The 18,960-nt window shown below is 51.6% G+C and overlaps 8 protein-coding genes across 8 annotated transcripts; 5 read left to right on the forward strand and 3 right to left on the reverse strand.

Annotated features, from left to right (window-relative positions):
* Window positions 1-662: 662 nt before the first annotated feature.
* A1O9_02223 (uncharacterized protein) lies at window positions 663-1,757 on the forward strand (the record flags this gene model as incomplete). The annotated part of the gene is made up of 4 exons (XM_013407798.1): window positions 663-691; window positions 742-837; window positions 894-1,540; window positions 1,621-1,757. The coding sequence occupies 4 exons, from the start codon at window positions 663-665 to the stop codon at window positions 1,755-1,757; spliced, it is 909 nt and encodes a 302-aa protein (XP_013263252.1).
* A 2,312-nt stretch (window positions 1,758-4,069) lies between these two features.
* Window positions 4,070-4,966, forward strand: A1O9_02224 (uncharacterized protein; the record flags this gene model as incomplete). The annotated part of the gene is made up of 3 exons (XM_013407799.1): window positions 4,070-4,157; window positions 4,211-4,470; window positions 4,580-4,966. The coding sequence occupies 3 exons, from the start codon at window positions 4,070-4,072 to the stop codon at window positions 4,964-4,966; spliced, it is 735 nt and encodes a 244-aa protein (XP_013263253.1).
* A 1,797-nt stretch (window positions 4,967-6,763) lies between these two features.
* On the forward strand, window positions 6,764-8,101 carry A1O9_02225 (uncharacterized protein; the record flags this gene model as incomplete). Its single annotated transcript, XM_013407800.1, has 3 exons — window positions 6,764-6,831; window positions 6,894-6,966; window positions 7,016-8,101. The coding sequence occupies 3 exons, from the start codon at window positions 6,764-6,766 to the stop codon at window positions 8,099-8,101; spliced, it is 1,227 nt and encodes a 408-aa protein (XP_013263254.1).
* A 560-nt stretch (window positions 8,102-8,661) lies between these two features.
* On the forward strand, window positions 8,662-9,600 carry A1O9_02226 (uncharacterized protein; the record flags this gene model as incomplete). The annotated part of the gene is made up of 1 exon (XM_013407801.1): window positions 8,662-9,600. The coding sequence occupies one exon, from the start codon at window positions 8,662-8,664 to the stop codon at window positions 9,598-9,600; it is 939 nt and encodes a 312-aa protein (XP_013263255.1).
* A 1,330-nt stretch (window positions 9,601-10,930) lies between these two features.
* Window positions 10,931-12,841, forward strand: A1O9_02227 (uncharacterized protein; the record flags this gene model as incomplete). Its single annotated transcript, XM_013407802.1, has 2 exons — window positions 10,931-11,431; window positions 11,504-12,841. 2 exons carry the CDS (start codon window positions 10,931-10,933, stop codon window positions 12,839-12,841), a joined length of 1,839 nt encoding a protein of 612 aa, XP_013263256.1.
* A 346-nt stretch (window positions 12,842-13,187) lies between these two features.
* A1O9_02228 (uncharacterized protein) lies at window positions 13,188-14,930 on the reverse strand (the record flags this gene model as incomplete). The annotated part of the gene is made up of 1 exon (XM_013407803.1): window positions 13,188-14,930. One exon carries the CDS (start codon window positions 14,928-14,930, stop codon window positions 13,188-13,190), a length of 1,743 nt encoding a protein of 580 aa, XP_013263257.1.
* A 474-nt stretch (window positions 14,931-15,404) lies between these two features.
* A1O9_02229 (aquaporin rerated protein, other eukaryote) lies at window positions 15,405-16,444 on the reverse strand (the record flags this gene model as incomplete). The annotated part of the gene is made up of 3 exons (XM_013407804.1): window positions 15,405-15,772; window positions 15,833-16,133; window positions 16,196-16,444. 3 exons carry the CDS (start codon window positions 16,442-16,444, stop codon window positions 15,405-15,407), a joined length of 918 nt encoding a protein of 305 aa, XP_013263258.1.
* A 642-nt stretch (window positions 16,445-17,086) lies between these two features.
* On the reverse strand, window positions 17,087-18,574 carry A1O9_02230 (uncharacterized protein; the record flags this gene model as incomplete). The annotated part of the gene is made up of 4 exons (XM_013407805.1): window positions 17,087-17,546; window positions 17,661-18,160; window positions 18,210-18,394; window positions 18,454-18,574. 4 exons carry the CDS (start codon window positions 18,572-18,574, stop codon window positions 17,087-17,089), a joined length of 1,266 nt encoding a protein of 421 aa, XP_013263259.1.
* Between the last annotated feature and the right edge of the window lie 386 nt (window positions 18,575-18,960).

The raw sequence follows: 18,960 nt of genomic DNA on the forward strand, positions 1-18,960 counted from the left end.
CCCATCCCTATCCTACATATTCGTCTAGCTTTCACATCTCCGATTCCGCTTATTCCTTGTTCACAGGCGCTCGCGGCTTTATCACGACTTTTTTTTCTCCACGCACGACCTTCCAACCCCCAACCTCGACCGCTTCGAAGCGCACAACCGTTCGACCGTTAATGAAATCAAATGTCTACTGTGAATAATTGTTTTTTGGGCTAAGACTAATTGCTTCTCGTCACCCGCCCCGGTCCTGACTGTTATAAACTGTTTTATTTTCATTTCTTCTTGTTGGAGAGTCAATCAATTCCGCCACGGGCTTACGAGTAATTCCTCGTTTCTTCTTCACGCGGTCCATCATCTTTACGACGACAATCTCAATCATAACCAATATTCACACCTCAGGACCTCGCGCCCAGCAATGTCTGGAGGTAAGAGCACTCACGCACACAGACTCCTCGGTTTCTGTACTGGTCTGAACCGAGAACTGACTTCGTCGAAGAGACGCCAAGAGTCGTCCCGCTGACCTGCCATGGTCACTCAAGGCCTATCACGCACTTGAGCTTCTCCTCAATTGTCGACGACGATCAATATTATCTCATCTCTGCCTGTAAAGGTATGTTTCATCGTTGATGTGGCGATGCTCGCTCTCGTGCTGAGACGTATCAGACAACAACCCCATGTTGCGCGATGGCACTACTGGAGATTGGTAAGTTACATGATCTGGTTTCCATCGGACTCTACTCAAAGACGAGCTAGGATTGGAACTTTCATTGGCCATAAAGGAGCAGTCTGGTCATCGCGACTGTCAGCAGATGCCAAGATTGCGGCGACAGGATCGGCAGATTTCACAGCGTCAGATCGGATTCTAATCTTCCGAATCTTTACCAAACAAACTAACAGCCAACTAGGAGAATCTGGGACCCGCAGACCGGCGAGTGTCTGCACATCTTGTCGCACGAACATATTGTCCGCTCTGTCGCCTTTCCTCTCCAAGACAACCCGCAATGCGTCGTCACCGGTGCCCAGGACAAGAAGCTGAAAATCTTCGATTTGACCCGTGGTGGTAGCGCAGCCACTCCCGCACAGCTGGCCAACGGCAACAACGGCAACGGCAGCGGCAACCCTACTGTCACGCCAAGCACCACTTCCGAGGGCCATGAGATCGGCGTGGGCGAACACAACGGCAGCATCAAATCGATTGTCTGGAATGTCGACTACAACGTTCTCACCACCGCCTGCGACGACAAGACTATTCGATGGTGGGATCTCCGAACTCAGCGCGCAGTTTCCAGCTTCAAGACCGAACGCGACATCACCGCATGCGAACTCTCTACCACACGAGTCGACGACACTGATCCCGGAATTCTCAGCGTTGCTGCGGGCAACACGTGCTTCTTCTTTGACGCTGGACGACCCGGTGAAATGATCAAGAAGGTCAACTTCGACCATGACGTCGCAAGTGTCGCTATCAACTCGCAGTCCGGACGCTTCGTCACCGGCGGGGGCAAGGATACGTGGGTCCGAGTGTGGGATTTTGTCCAGGAGAAAGAACTCGGTAAGTCGTTCATCTCTTTCGTGGAAAAGTTCGCTCTGCAGCGAATATGGGCTTGCGATTGACTGACCGTGTTGGAACAGAGGTTTTGAAAGGTCACCACGGCCCTATCTGGTCAACTGCCTTCTCTCCAGATGGGAAGCTGTACGCCACCGGAAGCGAAGATGGTACTATCAAATTATGGAAGGCATGCAAGGAGCCCTATGGCCTCTGGCGTTGAACCGGGGTACCATCTAAGGGCCAGAGTCCGTCTACATCCGAATCAAGACAAAAGTCATCCATTCTTGCTCACAACCTTTGTTGACAATCCTTGAATTTCCAGTTGGGACTTTTTGTCACCGAGACTCGTCCTCTGTGTAACTGGAGGAATATTGTCGACAACAGCAAGTGTCAAGTCGAAAGCCCGCACCTCGACTGCGAGAGAAACAGAAGACATTGGAGCCTGACGCAGGGGGGAAACAGGGACATGCAACCCAAGGTCCTGGTGAACTCACAGCATCGCTTGAAGCTCAAAGCCACGGTTCAGCATTGGAGTGATATACCCAAGATATGGGCACAGTGGCCCTGTGACGATCTCGTCCGTAGCTCGGGGCTGGTGATCTTCTCGCACAAAAGTTCAATTTGAACTAGCAAATCTAGAATCCACCTCTGGCCTTCTGGAGGGCTCCGGGTAGCTACAACTCTGTTGATCATGAGGTATACTCTCCATTATGGTCGCGGTTCCCTCTGCCATTGCTTTGCTTTCGTGTCGAATCCTTTAGAGCGTGGGATTCAACGGTGACGACCCTCGGGACTGTGCCCTTTGTCGCACGACTTCAAAATGGGACAAACGCATGTTGCTGTAACACTTTCTTCATTTCATTCAAAGACTTCGCCAAGCCGTCCGTACGCGGGCTAACAGTGTGCTTGACAGTGTTTGCAAGTCCAGATTGTGTAGGCGACAGCAACGCTAGTCCGATCTGCTGGTCCATCCTGCAGGTCCATGTTCTGACCATTTTCACAATTTGCTGATTTGCTGATTTGCTGCCACCATCATTCGCGATGCCCTGAGCAGACAGCACTACCTCTCGCAACTGAGAGTTGAGATTTTCCGAGAGCATGGCGATCATCATCATGTACATGGTTGCCGTCGAGAAGGCGACGAAAGAGGGCCTGTCCACAGTTGCTCTTGATTTGGCATCAACATCCATCAGAGAAGAGCTGTATGCGCCAATGTGTAATTGGGGAAACTCGATTCAAGAGCTCCCATCTAGCGTCCATTTGGTTCGACCCTGCAGACAGGCCTGTATCTTTTCGAACACCGAGATATGGGCATCGGCCATCGACAATGGCAAGACAGTATCAACAGCACGGTCGCGTCATCCAGAGAGAGAAATCTAGGCTGGGTTTCCGTCCCCAGGACTTGAGTTTCTGGCATGCGACATCCCAGTCGGAGGTGGTCATGCTCGAGCAGCTCATCACACTCTGGTGAAGAAAAGGGATCGGATGCTCGCTTTGACATTGAAAGTCATCCTTTCATCACGTCTATGAATCTTTTGGTGAGGGTGAACATTTCTTCAATAATGTACACCTTTGCTACGCCAGCATACTTCAAGGTCGTGACACCTGTGCCCTGTGGTGTCGAAACAGAATTACCCGAGCCCGTTTCCCGGGTGTAGGAAGGCAGTTTAGAAGCGTGTTGAAAAGGGCAGTATTTAGGACTCCAAGCTCGCGGACGGCTTGTTCATACTTTGCCTTCCTGGGTTGGTTCCCTGCGTTTACATCGCTGGAGATGGGTTCGGTGAGCATCTCCTTAAGCGTTGGTAAGAATGTGTCGTGCAAGTCGGTGGTGCCTTGGGAGATGTGGATGACGTCTGAACAATAGCCGCTGTTGCATGGATTAGACCAGTTTGAAGAACAATATCGATTCCACTACGAGTACGAGTTCTCTTTGCCTTGGGTCAGGTCGGCTAAGTGAGGAGAAGGCAGGTGGTTAGTAGTTGAGAGGAACAAGGCTGAAATATGCCCACAACTCACGAGCGTGGCGCTGGCAAAACGGAGACTCGCTCACCAATTGCGAGTCAGGGGGTCATCGAAGATACTTCGGTGAATGATACATGCGAAAAAGAAAATGAAGCAGGCGACACAGAGATCTAGAATAACACGGGATGGCGGTTCTGGGGTAGCTTTGCGGCTTTATCTGTTTCTTCGTTGATGTCGGCGTTCGAGGTCAATGGTAAGAGCAGCTCTGATTGAGTGGAAGGGATCATCCCTATTCACGCTTCCACGAGTGGTGTCTACGGCAATGAGCACTATTATCCAAGAGCTCAACCTTGGGTCGAGCTATCTCTGGGCCATCAACTCTTTCCTCCTGACAAGCACATGCTTTCAACCGACTTGGGGACAGCTCGCCTAGCTGTTGGGCAGACGATGGGTAACACTGTTGTCTGTAGCCATTTTTGTGGTTGGCAGTGGGATTAGTGGCGGTGCTACCAACGAGACACGTTCCTCCTCGGTCGAGCGCTTCAGGGGACAGGCAGAGGCGGAATCAACATGTTGATTGACCTGGTCATCTGCAATTTGGTGCTTCTCTGTGAGCGACCAGGCTTCATAAGCATTGCAAATGCTGTCTTTGCCATTGGTACGCTGCCTCATATGCCACGGTGGCTAACTGCTAACCTACGGCCGAGGTAGGAACTTCAATTGGCCCATTTGTCGGTGGTGCTTTAGCCCAGAATCAGTGGAGATGGGTCTTCTACCTCAATGTCCCAATCGGTGTTGTTTCACTCACGTTCCTCTTCGTATTCCTGAACGTCACGAGTACGAAGCAGACTCTCTCGGAAATCCTAAGACGATTTGACTTCATCGGAAGCTTTCTTTCAATACCGTCGACCGTGGCAATCCTTTTTGCCCTGAACACCACAGGGGCAGTGCATCCCCGGTCGTCATGGCGGGTAACTGTTCTTTTGCTCCTCGGTCTGGTGGGCCTTTCTGCCTTTTATAACTATGAACCGACGGGGGTTCCCACTGACTCACTTATACCACCTCACCTGTTTGGCACAGGATTCCGCAATTGCGTTTCTCTCGACCTCAATTCATGCGACATTCAATCACCATTTTTCTCAGCACGTCAACGAGATCACCAATCCTCAAGTGCGGGAAGTGTTTTCTGGTGGCAATGCTTATGAACATGGCAACAAGGCTTTCATAACTTCGTTAGACCCCACTAGCCAATGGCAGGTTGTTCATGTCTTCGCTCGGCGCTTGACGATGGTGTGGACTGTTGGAATGGTCCTCTGTGTGGTTAATTTCTTGCCGATTATCCTGGAGAAATCTATCGACATGAGGAAGGAACTGAACTCTAAGGTTGGATTGGAGGATCGGCCATATGCAAAGAGCCTGGCAGTAGAGGAGGTCAAGCGCAATGGGATTGCAAGCTCGACTGTTTGAGGGGTTGAACAGACTCTGCAGTCTGGCCGTATCAATGGTTTTCTGTTCGCTGTCGAGTGTCTTACGCAGTAGAGGTATATTGTTCTCACTTGAAGGTCTCCCTTGTGTCCCCTGCATGGAATCGCGTCGCGTTGAAGTGGAATCACCTTGCCGGAGCATGTCATTACTCCTAAATACTCACTTTCAGGACGAAGTTGCCAAGATAAGGGGGATGTCCAAGTAGCACAGCGATGCCGCAACTTATCACCAGTGCTGCAAACAACGGACTAAACTCGCGGCCCTCGCATTATCGGCATCAGTAAACAGCTTAAGGACAAGCTCCCTACGTGACCTGTTGCTCTCCTGGTGGCTGAGAGTGAAGAACAATTCAATGGGCGCAAGCATGCCAATCCCAATGTTAAATGCCAGTGTAACTTCACCGATGAGGTGAAGACAGACTCTTTGACTCAGTTGCACAATCCGAATTTACATAGCGACAACTTGGCTGCCTGTGCCTGCATCCGTTCCACAGCTCCCAAGACAATGGTTGCATGACCTGAAATTAGAGGTGAGAATTGCCCCGGCTGAGGTTGACACCAAGCACAGTACAGAAGAATCCGCCTCCTGCAAGGTGCATATAGCACGTTATTACGAACGGGGGGCTTCAAAGGAATGGAATCGCAATTGGCATCCATCACCACTCCACTGCTCCTTTGGATTGGCGTTGGCGCGTTCCCCTATTCGTACGGCGGTCCTGTCGACACGTGGGAAATATGTAGGTCGCGATAAGCCGTCCGGGCATATGCTCGTCCTTATCTCGACTCTCAACACCGTGACGAGGTGCCTGAGCGGCGAATGCACCAAGTTTGCTTAGGCCCTTCGGATTGGGTTCAGGCCAAGGGCCGCTGGGACGAACCCGCGGAATCGGATCCAGTTCGTGCTCTTTACTCCAGCTCGACTTGGCCTCCTCGGCCAGACACCAGGTCTTTATTGTTGGATGAGGTTAGTCGGTAGGAAATACTACCAATTGACACTCTTCTCACCCCGGCAGGAATACGGACAGACAACTATACCTTGTTTGTACTCCGCACTCTGTCCCTTGGAGATTGACAGTGTCATTATGCTGTCGGGCGAATCAGACCCTATCTCACCAGTTTCACGCATTGCCTGGCAAGATGCGTGTCTCGCCTTTCGAACGGAGCAACTCCTGCGCAAGATTGACGAACGACCCGATCAACAGGGCTTTGCAGGGCTCTGAACGACGCTTGTAACTCTGTGGCTGTTGACCCATGGGCCCCCATGGCTGCCAGCGAGTGGCTCCTCGTTGATCTGTGGTGCCTCCAAGAATCGTCTACAGGGATGTTGCCCCTGGCACACCTTCCGGGCCTAGGTCGTCTTTTGCCTCTTACACAGACGACTGGGACTTCGCTAAATCAACGAACCGTTGACGCCGGTTCTCGGGAATGACCCACGACAATGAGGTTCACGCATCCACTCAACCTCCCCACCACCTCCTCCACCACCAGCGCTGCTATCCAAACGGGGTGAACTCGTCCCTCAGATCTTGTTTCTTATCACCGTCCTTGCCTTTCTTCAAACGACACTACTTGTCACCTTCTGTTTGGAACTGGTGCGCAATATATATTGATTTAGCCCGCTAGCTATCCAGCCTTTCGAAGTTATGCTGTCGATCACCAGTCTCTCTCCACGTAGTTCCTGTCCATCTATCTGAGATCTTACTTGGGTAGCAAGGAGCAAGGAGCAAGGACCGACGTCACCCAAGGCCGACTCGCCTGGCATCTCTACTTAGCAACCACAATGACCTCCTTCGCGGCAGAGTCGTACATTTGGTATGGCTTTACCCTCGCTCTAGTATTTGCGCGAATGTGAGTCATACTCGACCCTCTTTCCCAATCTAATATGTTGTTCGACGCACTGAACCAGCCAGGCTTGCGCGAATCCTGCATTTCAAGTCCGTGCTTCGGCTCGAAGTTGAAGATTGGTTAATGCTCTTTTTGACCGTAAGCTTTGTCTCACCGCGATAGATGGGTCAAATACTAATGGTGCTAGTGCCTCTACACCATCCTCATTGTATTTCTCAACATCGACCTCAGAGTCAGCACCAACCTCATTGACCCGGCACACCCTGTTGATTTGACGCCGCATGAAATCGATGAACGAACCTGGGGTAGCAAAACCATCCTCCTTGTCGAACAATGCATGTGCGCTGTTCAATGGGGCACCAAAGCATGCATGTTGCTGCTCTACTGGCGACTGACTCAGAATTTGAAGCAAAGCTTTGTCGTGAAATGTGCCGCCGTTTACGTTGCGGCGACATACGTGATTATGGAGATCCTGTATTTCGGCGTCTGGTGTAGACCGTTCCACGACTATTGGCAAACACCAACCGACAACAAACAATGCACCACGGCCCTTAACCACCTCATTACGAATCTTGTGTTCAATCTCACAAGCGACGTTTTGATCATGTCTATCCCTCTGCCGCTTTTCCTCAAAGCGCAACTGGAATTCAAAAGGAAGCTTCTTCTGATCTTCCCGTTCAGCCTGGGGCTGTTTACTATGCTTTGTGCCATCTTGAGCAAACAGAAGAGTTTTACTCAGCCATACAGTTCCGAATGGGTCTACTGGTATTGCCGCGAGGCAAGCACTGCCATGATTGTTTCCAACATGCCCTACAGCTGGGCTTTGCTACGCAGAATCTTCAATCTCAGATCCTTTCTCGGAGATTCGACGGCAGAGAGAATGCAAGGTGGACAGTTGAGACAGATCCATGGCTACAGCGCAGGGGCAGTCGGGTTGAGCAGCGGCCCACGATCGCGTTCAACAAGCAAAGCAGGAGAGTCTGGAGGAAAATTCTCTTTGAAACGATTGAAGCGGGATGGCAAGGAGAGCGAGCCACAGCATGGCTCATACGACCTCCAGGGAGGCCATCATGATCTTGAGTCCACCGAGAGCAAAGACATTCAAATTCGTGCAGCTCCTGCCTCGAGTATGACCAGTAGTGATGGATCTATCAAACGGCATTCTGGAGTGCAGCCGATACAACCCACTGACTGGACGCTCGACCGCTTGTACCCCTTGGACGACATCGAAGCTGGGACATTGAAGACAACCCGGCGAGAATATGAGCCGTGAGACTCAACAATGCCCGTGCCTTTGCAAAAAAAAAGCAAGTTGTTCCGATTCATTCATTTGGTGGGTCTGCTTGATGTTTACATTCGGCGTTCGATCACGCAACATTCGAGTTTGTAACCTCGCAATCAGGCTGTGGGTCTTCCCCAGCTCCCGGACCTCAGGAGAAGCAAGGGGACGCAAGGGGACGCATGGATTCTCTATCTGAACAAGGTGAACAAAGGCCATTGTTGCAATCTGGCCGGGCGGGCCGGATTCTGCCGCGAGGATCGGACTTGACCCCAAAGTGGAAAGGTTGGTCTTGGCACTGGCTGAGCGCGGAAAAATGACGCAGACGCAGTCGTAGCCTCACAGTCTCACAGCCAGACTTTCTGTCTTTGTCATTTTGCTCGCGAACAATCCGCCTCCATTGTTGACTGGCTCACACAACGGACTGCGAACTGTGCAAGAAGCCCAACTCCTTGTCGCTCATTTCTTGGAGGGAGGTGAGTCCGACTCTCTGCCCCGACTGCATCTACTCAGCGTTCTGTCCCACACCCTCGAGATACCCTCGCGAAGGAGCAATGGCTAACCAGACTCCAGCCGACACGCAGTCCACGCTATCAATCCATTCTCTTCCCTCCGCCCGTTCGGATCGACCGTCTCAAGATCCCCACGACAACTTGCTGGAGACCAACGCGCGCACATCTGCAGAACCTCCTCCGATTCCAGACCCAAGCTCCACAAAACAACATCAAATCTATGCTGCGATCAGACGGCGCCCGATACATGTCTCTCCAAGCATAACTTCTGCGGTGGATGAAGACGAGTCTGGCCTGTCGCCGATAATCCCGTCTCCACTGCGGGTCCGCAAGCCAACGCCTACTCCGCAGCCTACAGTACGGGTCCAAATGAAGACGGTCCGTCTCTTAATTGCTTCGTTGGGGAACCCTCCGCCTTACCATTCAACTCGACACTCCGCCGGCCATATCATCATAAAGACCATGGTACAGTCGCTAAGGCTCCCTGCACTGGTGAAAAACAAAACACTGGGGAATGGACTGGTCAGCCTCGGGGCGGATGCTGGCAGGTCCGAGTATACGTTTTGGCAGAGCACCAGCATGATGAATGTGTCAGGTGCCGGCGTGATGAAAGCCTGGAAGCAATTCTCTGCATTCCACAATGACAAGGATACCGTCACAGGCTTAATCATCTTGCATGACGAATTGGAATCCCACCCCGGTACGGTGAGGCTACGCCGTGGAGAGTCAAGCCCCAAAGGACACAACGGCATCAAATCGGTGCAGTCTTCGCTGAAATCGGCGGGGCTCTTGAGTGCGATGGGCGACAGGTTCATCAAGATTGCCATCGGGATTGGACGACCCATGTCGAGAGAACGAGACGACGTAAGCGCCTGGGTACTTGGACAAGTCACCCAGGTTGAGAGGGCTAAGCTGGACGCTGCGGCCGAAAGTGCTCTTGCTGTTATTCAAAGTGAAATCATCAAGCTTGAGAATAGCTGAAACGACGGGCAGCACGGATACGCAGACTCAGCATCTTCGCGGAAACCATCTTTTTGGTATTTTTCGCCCCAACACGGGTCCGCTGTTTTACCCGCTCGACGGCCCGATCTCTGTTGCTGCTACGGCATCATCTGATCTCTGGCGCCGCTGAAGCCTTGATGGAGTCGCCGCAACAAGCAACTCTCGGCCCCACCACCTTCCAGCTCGGCCGATGGACTGACGTCTGAAACCCATTGACTATACTGGCCGACTTTGCAATGGATGGATGGATGCGGCCCTACTAGTGCCCTCCCATCTTGCACTTGGTGCAAATGATTTCATGCCATTGACACACTCTCTAAGACCGAACCCGTCGGGTCTGGGCTTCTTTTGCATATACCCTTTTGATAGAACATGGTTTAGCAGAGCGTGGCGTCGCAAGTGAGCATGCTTGTCATGTTTGTACCATAGCTAACATTGGACGGATGGACCGTACGAGATCTCGATGTATTATAAATATAGTGATGAGCTTTCATGTTGAAACGAGATTTTCCATCTCCTTTTTGCACCCCACCTGCTTGACCAAGATGTCCTGGCCGGAAGAACCAGTCACGCCAATCTATACTGTCGCAATATGAAATGTAAATTTACCTGAAGTAACCTCTTGAGAACGAACAAAACCCCGTGAGGAGAAAAGCGGGAAGGGCGTCACATAATAGTACTACGGCGAGCCATTTACGGTCTGCGCGATTGTATAGCCGAGGCTATCTGATGGTCTCACTGACGTCTTTGGGGAATAGAGGCTTTGGTCTACAAGTGAGGCCGGCAATGGCACCCAAATGGCAACCTTGCAGGTGATCTCATCACAACGAGAGATTGTCCTCTCAGGGACGATACAAGTGCCTCGCATCGATGGTATCTGACTCTGTATCGCCAGCGAGGTACCATCGTCGTGTACGCGCTGCTCGTGCGTGTGAGCGTTGTCGAGGCCGAAAGGTGCGATGCGATATTGTTCACAAGCGCGGTCCGTGTACCAATTGTGAGCTTGACGAAGTGAGAGCTCCCGCCAAAGAGTCGCTATTCCTTGAATTCGTTGACAGAAACAGGTCCCTTGTGTCGACAGCTCCGTCAGAAGAGTGCCACCGAGGTATTAGTAGAAGCCTGATCCAACGAAAGACATGGTTTTCCTGACTCGTTCGGATGCAGACACCGCGAAAGCAATCATCATGAATCGACTGCTGCAGGTTCCACGGCTGTCTCAATTGTGCCCGGTGCCAGTGGTGCGCGATGGCATCCAGTCTCAGATGCCTCGACACATCTGCCACCCCAGGCGAACGAGTATCCGAGAAACATGTTTCTAGCTGAAGTATCGGCCAGCTCCATGTCACCCAGGACGGCCGACTTTGCATCGAATACAGCAACCACATCGGCCACTACTCGATCAAACTCAGCCTTGACGCCTGGTCCCAGCCGATTATCGACGCATTTCGGAGAAGCCACGAGCACCTCTCATGGCACTTTTCAGGTGCCAGACTTTGTCGCAAAGCCGTCCAAAGACGTGGACCCCGAAGACCTCGCCCATCTTGCTGCTCAAGGCGTGTTTGATCTGCCACCGGCGCCATTTCTGCGCATCATCTTTGAATGCTTCCTCAACTACGTGTATCCTTTATTGCCGATTTTGGATATCTGTGACCTGCTTCACTCCCTGTACGGACACACCTCTCGGGTCAGTCTGCCTCTGCTCTACGGCATCATGCTCGCTGCGTCGGCATTCGTAGATCAGAGCACTCTCGACCAGACCGGCCATCAATCACGCTTTGCTTGGAGAAGTAGCTTGGGTCGTAAGCTGCGGGTAAGGTGACTCTGAGCGATCTATTTTACTGCAGAACTAGACGCTGATGCATAATCCCCTGACTTTCTAAAGCTCCTGTACGACTTTGACTATGAGCACGATCGCCTCGCAACAGTTCAGGCGCTGCTTCTCATGACCTACTTCCACGACAAACCAGATGAAAGCAAGCACCTGTTGCATAAGATCGTCAATGCAAAACATCTTGCTCTGACAATCGGCTTGAACGGAGACTTTGGACAGGAGAAGAAGCTAGATCCTCGAAGGAGAAGGCTCTGGAAAAGAGTCTGGTGGTGCTGTTACATTCGAGACCGCACATGCGCGCTCGGTCTGCGCCAGTACCCGACCATTGAGCCCAGCGAGTGTCAGTGGACAGACCTGGAGCTCGAGGATTTCGACATCACGCCGACCGATTTCACCGACTACGAGCTCCTTGCGGACTTGGGGCTTCAATCACAATTGGCCGAAATCTGTATCGCGCAGGTCCAGCTTTGGCATCTACTGTCAGATATCATGCACACAAGATTCCAGTCTGCCTTTCCGCGATACGGATTCTCCACGGAGACGACTCTGATCCTGATGCCCATCGCTCCCCAGGCGAACCGCACGGGCATCGAGGACCGCCAAAGAAGTCTGGATCAATGGTTTGCCCACCTCCCTGATCAGTATGCGTACCGACTTCCACTGTCACCTGTGTTTGAACAGGGTCATAGACTGCTGCGGCTACATTGCTGCACGCTGGCTCTGTTGTACAACGCCTTACAATGCACGTTGAACAGGTGGGCGCTCTCACCCAGCTGCAAGAGCAGTCGCGCCGGCGACATCACCGCACGCCAGAAGGCGCGCAGCTCCGCGAACATGATCCTATCTATTTTCGAGTATCTCCGCGACGGAGACATGGTCCAATACACCCCCGGCTGGGCCGTTACCATCCTGATGCAGGCAGCGCTGACATTCAAGACCGAATCGAGAGTGCCCCACTCACAATCTGGCCGACGCCTGCAGGACTGCATGGACGTCCTGGGCTGGCTCAAAGACGCCCACTTCCACTCGAATTTCGGCATCTCCCTCATCGACGCATTCCTCAACACGGCTGATTTGGCATCGACAACAAGACCCGGTGGTGACCCAGTTACCAGTGGCGATGCCCAGCTGGCGTTTCCCAGGTCTGAGGCTCCTCACCGTGCCCATGGCCAGTCGTGCGCAGAACCGCCATTCCACCATGAACCTGGTCCGGAAGACTCTTTGGTGACTGATACTGCCGCTGCCGCTGCCGCTGCCGCGGCGTCGATGGAGCCATCCTGGCTCGCAGACTTTCTGGAACAGGAATTCTGGCCGCAGGACTCTGGCTTGGAGATCTTGGGAAATGGTTCCTCCCTGCACTTGAATTCAGACTCCAGATCTCAGTACTGAGTATACAGATATTAATATCGGTCATCGGACCATATTAGTCTAGTTACAATTAATTCTTGCAAGCAGCCAGCGCTATACTGTACATGGCCTTCCTTCTTCTCTTCTGAAGCCTGGTTAAAGGCCCCTCCTGAGGCTTCTTTACGAAAGTGTACGGCCTCCGTGAGATGTGAAGCTTTCTGTCTCAGCTGAAATTTCTTGGGGAAAGTAGTCATGCCTAGTTCCAACGATGATGAGCGTCTTTGGAGTCGCCCGCAAATGAATTGAATGTGCCAGCATCATGTAGAGCAGCGCCCGCCATCCATTATGGTTTGGTCCCCGGAGCATTTGGGCGATGGAATTGCGCCTCTCAAAGTTTGGATCCTGACGACGGTTTCGGTTCCAGGATGGTCTCCATGACCTGCTTCCACTCTTCGGCAAGGATGGGGTCAATCGCGCACCCGTCGTAACTGACTCCAAACTTCAGGATTCCGTTATCACCGACCGCACCAACGAGAAATTCGCCGTCTCTTGCTCTCACCGTCGTATGAAGTTCACGGAAGTCAGCAGCGATATCGTGGCCTTCTATCAACTCTCTGGTGTTGAATTTGCCGGATGCTATGATAGAACCCCGTGGCCCGACAGAGCTGACACCGCACGTGGCAAGCGTCGATCCCATCTTAGCAGGATACTCGCCTTGAATGTTCCAGCCTCGCTTCCGACCCTGCTCGCTTTTACTTTCGAGACGTTCCATCGTAGCTAGATATAACATGGGCAGCAGTTGCTCGGGGCTTTTCGACCCCAGCATCGCCTTTGCAGGGGCATCGCGGGGACGTTTCTGATATTGACGCAATTGTCGATGTGCTTGTTTGCCTAGTAATCGAAATCTCCCTTCAATATCCAGGTCCCTCGTGAGGAAAGGGAGGGCGATGCCTTCACTAAATGCTAACATTAAATTGTCCTCCTTTCCCGTTGTTGGGGTTCCGTCCAGCAGTGGTCTTGGGTTTACCGGAAATGATCCGACAAAGGGTAGGCGCTCATGCGCTGGAATATCTGGACACCGCCTCTCCTCAAAGAGCATCATCACCAGAGCCACTAGGGCAAAACAGCCGCTTCCTATGCTGATTCGCGCTTCTCGGCATAGGTTTGCAAGCCTTTGCGACGAAGCTGCACTAAGGACCGGTCGTACAGGATACGTGTTCAAAGGCGGCACTCGAGAATAATCAAGAACACTCGAGAATTTTGGTGGCAAGGGCTCTGCTTTCGACAGCGGGATCCTTCGTCGCAGAGGGTTTTGGAATGATGCAGGTGGCGACTTCTTCGTGTGGCGGAGAATCCGGCTTATAGCCCAAGCCCATCTTTCCCTTGCTGGACTGTTACCCATGGACGGGTACAAAGACTCTTGTGCTGGAGGTAAACGAGGGACCACAGAGGCGAGGCAACTCTTTTCTACATCCGACCTCAACTGCTCGGGCGTCCGATTCAACATGTCGATGAAAGAGGACATCCATCGCATGGAAGTGAGACCGTCGACAATTTCATGCCCTGCTGTCATCACGAACCGGGCATCATACAAGCCTTCTCCTTTCGAGACGAGTGGCATAACATAGAACCTGCTCAAGGATGAGAAAGGATCAACGCAACGTGAGCAGTTTAAAGTGTGGACGAAAAACTCATCGTTACCGCTGTTGGGATAGTGATCTTCCATAAAGACAATGTGCTTTTCAGCTTCGGAGTGCAACTCTCGGAGACTCGCACTGGGTTGGAACACATAGAACCACTCCTCTGCACCGCGCCCACTGATCGATGGCAGAACTTCTTTGGCTTGGGCGATTCGGGCCGAAAGAAGAACATGCTTCTGTCTGAAGGCAGCCCATGCTTGCAAGATCCTTTCGCGCAAGGCCCTCTTCGTGACCGACGTTTTGAACTCGACATGGAGATCGAAAGTCAAGTCAGCTCGCCCTTCATAATCAATTCCGTCCGTATTGAACAATCCCTCAACAATCCCGATGCGGCGGTAGTGCATAAGTCTACCATGTTGCATTGTCTGCCTCCAGTCATGGCGGTCGGTGGCATAGCTCTCAAGCCACTCGGGCTTGCTTCGTGTTTCCATGCCTGCCTCTTCAGGTGTGACACATTCCAGAAAAGAGGATGACTGATTGTTATTTCAGGGAGTATTTCAGTATCGACCGACTGTCGTGGGAACTTGGAAGGAAGCCGCGTCAAGATTTCAGAGAGGAAAACTCGACGACTCGACGACTCGACGATTCCTTCCCCGCGCAGGCCCTCGGGCAATCGGCCGAGGCTGAGGGGCTGAGGGGGTTCCCATGCTAGCAATGGGTTTAGCTAAGGCAGCCTCACCGACACATGCAGAAGATGCCCCTCACCTGAAGTGCACCTTAACATGCCTTATTATCAATGCTCAGGAAAGAAGTGATTAACAAACAGTAATGTTACAGGCCTGGCTCTATCAATGCTAAATGCTCATCCCCATCTCTTAAGAGGAAGAAAACAGCAACTAGTCTCAGTTTTTCCCTCTCTTGGTTTCTGGTGAATTACCAATGCACTTCTGCCGGTCTCGAGTTGGTCAATTCATGCATCTCTGGTGGACGTCTACTCTACTCGTGCTGAGTGGTGCATCGCTCCCCTCGCCCTCTTCTTCAGGTGCAGGCTTGGTTTCGAGTGGGTCAGGTGTAAGAGTAGGTGCTAAGATATTGGGTCTAGGAGTATGCTTCTTGGAATCTAAATGCTGTGCTTCAAGGTCATCAAAATCTTGGCCAATATTGGCCGTCTTCCAGTCGAGGAGCTCGAGAATGTGGTAGAAGGCTGCAGCCGCAAGTGCGCCAATCAGTGGGCCAACCCAGTAAATCCAATGGTAGCCGGGGAACGAGTGATTGACAACAGCCGGACCAAATGCACGCGCAGGGTTGATGCCAGCACCAGTAAACTCGACGCCTTTTGGAAAGGACACTTAGTACGTTCCACACTGAAGATACTGGAGACCATGGGACTTACTGCACAAATGGCCAACGAAGAGGGCCATTCCAATCCCAAGAGGGGCCAGAAAGGTCGCTTTATGCTTCACAGCGGCTAGCATGACGACAGTGAGACACAACAAAAATGTGGTGAACATCTCGATAAAGCAGCCTTGTGAGATACTGGTACCAGCACCCAAGCTAATGTCAACCTTCATTGGGCCCGGGAAGGTGCAAGACGCAACACCTGCTGCGGCGATTCCGGCGATGACCTGAGCAATGCATATCGTGATCGTGCGGCGGCCCGGGATAGCGCCCACAAGATATAATGTCAGCGTTACCTTGAGATACTTGGTCAGCCCTCGAACGATTATTAGGGTGCTGGTAGAAAATTGATACTTACAGCTGGATTGAGTTGTCCACCGCTGACGCGATAGAACAGCCAGCAGTTGATGGCTAAGGAAACAGCAAAGCTTAGGCCGATGTAGATGATTCTCAACGTGTTCGCTTCGACAGGCAACCCGTTCCTCTCAGACGGGTCATTCGCAACTTGACATCCTGCGTATGCGAAAAACAGGAATAAGAAGGTCCCAACAAATTCGCCTAGTACTGCGACCATGTCATGGAGGATGCTATCTGGGAGAAAGCCCATAATGGCGCCCGTATTGGGAAAGCCAAAGCGGCGCTTGAAGTGATATCGTAGGCTCAACATGGTGAGAAGCACTTCTGCGACCAGGAGCTATAGTAGATGTGAAAGATGCTGTCGACTATCTGGCTTATGCCAGGAGGCTGAGGGATTGTAAATGAGGCCTTCCATTGTAGCAGTGCCTGTGGACGATGTCTTTATACTGCTTACCACGGCCATCAATGTGCTGTATCCTCGGGTAAAGGTGTCATACTGCAGATTATTGACCCGTAAACCGTATCCAGTAAGTAATGTGGACTGATTCTCAACATCCGCTGCCTTCCAGTCAAGTTACTGTTGACGGGTTAACTATTGAGCGTTACCGGGCAAGGAGGGATATCGAAGTACATTTGTATCCAGGTGCTCATGTAACTATGGTACGCCATGAAGTAACTCTGAGAATGGACAAGAGCGTATAAAGATACGGCGGAGCGTGGCCTGATGTCTAGGTTCTGGATAAAAGTTGATGACTTAATTAGCACACAATAGAACTCATCCCAAAACAGAATATCCGGAAAACCTCCTTGATGAAAGCACTTCCACTACTTGGAAGTCGGCAGCATTATCTATGATATCTAATTCTTAACAGCCGCAGTTCTGTTTTTTGCATTACCCTACTCGCGGAGGTGGTAGTATTAAATATCTATCTAGCAAGGACTTGACCTTGTCAACTGGCAAAGCATCTACATGCGCACCATTAAATCCGGTTAAGCTTTCTGCTTTGCACATGGCGTTTAGGATGGCCTCCTCGGTAGCCTCCGATACAGCGTAGAATAGCGAATCAATCGTCTCGTTCTTGAGCGTTTCCACTGGTTGCGTCTCTAGCTTTGGCAGATACGCGAATCCATTCGATGCCTCTGCCAATTGATCTGGTGAAGTGCCTGTCGAGAACGCTAGGAAGATCTCTCCAGAGAAATTTCGCCCAGCTGCATGGCCCCCGACCTGTTTTGAAGTTAACGCTGAACCTGAAAGATAGATTGGATGGGCGTGAAATATTACCTGCGTAACGCCCATCCCAGCATGCTGTGCGATGCGTCGTAATTGATGAGGTAGCAAGGGAGCGTCCGTCCTATCGTTGAGTAAGCGACCCGACTGGAATGGGACCCATATACATGAGACTCACGCAATCACAACGATGATACCTAAACCATGTCAGTCTTGTTCTTCTGTTGATGTGATTCACTGCAAGCACTTACTACCCTCAACCGCCTTTCCACCAGCGGGCAGACTCTGCTTAAGCAAGGGACTGCTCGTCTTGTTCTCTAAGAGGAGTGCACCAATGGGGACATTGCCGATTCGGAGATCTTCCTTCTTGCCGTAATTCGCCTGTACGAGGACACCAAGGGTATAATCACGACCGTCACCAGGCACGATACGAGAGCTGGTCCCTGTGCCGCCCTTGTGACCATGACATATCATTGCCGTGCCCCCTCCATAGTTACCCTCCTGCACCTCTCTCTGAGTTGATGCTGCTGCTATCGCCTCATTTACCACATCCCGGTCAATGATTGATGCCGAAATGTCATTCAATAGGCCGTCGTAGGTCTCTCCAACGATAGGGATGGTGAAACGTCGCAGAGTCTCAAGATCGGATTCGCCTCTCAATCGTGCTTGCTCGATGCCCCAAAGAAATAGGGCGTCATAAACTTTCCCAACGCTGACGGTGTTTGTGATCGCAATGGGCTAACATGGTCAATATGGTTCTGCACATTCACCGTGGAAATGGGATTACACTGCGCAAAAACCCCCATTCTTTCAAAGCATGGCATCCTGTTAGCTCTCCGACACCGTTGAGATTATGTGTAGCTCCATAACAAGGCCTGGAATAAGTATCCACAGGGTCACGTGGAAAGATGATGGTCAGCCCAGTGTGGATGTCCGGATCTCGATGGATGGTGGCCTGCCCAACTCGGAGTCCTGCAATTAACAAAGATGTTTGTAGACGCTCAAAGACGTTAGAACAATGTAAGGCTTACCTTCGACGTCAAGTATTGAATTTTTCGAGCCTGGGGAAAATTTACCAGGGCTGTAGCCCAAATCCCGGACCCGTGGTCGTTCGACCTTTGTCGCGGTTTGTCGATCCCGGCCTTGATTCATCTTCCAGAGAGGTCAGAGAGAATTGAAGCCTTTAGACGGTTTGCTTTCCGTTTATATGAATCTCCGGTATACTGGCAGCCTGAAAATACATGAGCGGATGACGCAATAGATAGCGTACGAATGGAGGTTTGAGGCGCTAAGGGCAACATCGGACGCCCAATTCAGGCAGTTCACAACGAATAGTGCAGGACAATTGATCTCACACGAACCGTGCAAGGAATGTATGGTCTTTCTCTGCCTTCGTACGATGGCTTTCTGAAGCGATTACTTGCCTCATCACCCACGAGGCAAAGTGCCCAGTGATCAATTATTTAGTGCTCATTCCCTCGGACCTTAAGACTCGTATTGGCCCCTCAGACTACTTATAACTATGATTTTAGCTCCAC

The sequence above is a fragment of the Exophiala aquamarina genome, assembly GCF_000709125.1.
Source record: "Exophiala aquamarina CBS 119918 chromosome Unknown aczIA-supercont1.2, whole genome shotgun sequence".
In the NCBI taxonomy this organism is placed as follows: domain Eukaryota; kingdom Fungi; phylum Ascomycota; class Eurotiomycetes; order Chaetothyriales; family Herpotrichiellaceae; genus Exophiala; species Exophiala aquamarina.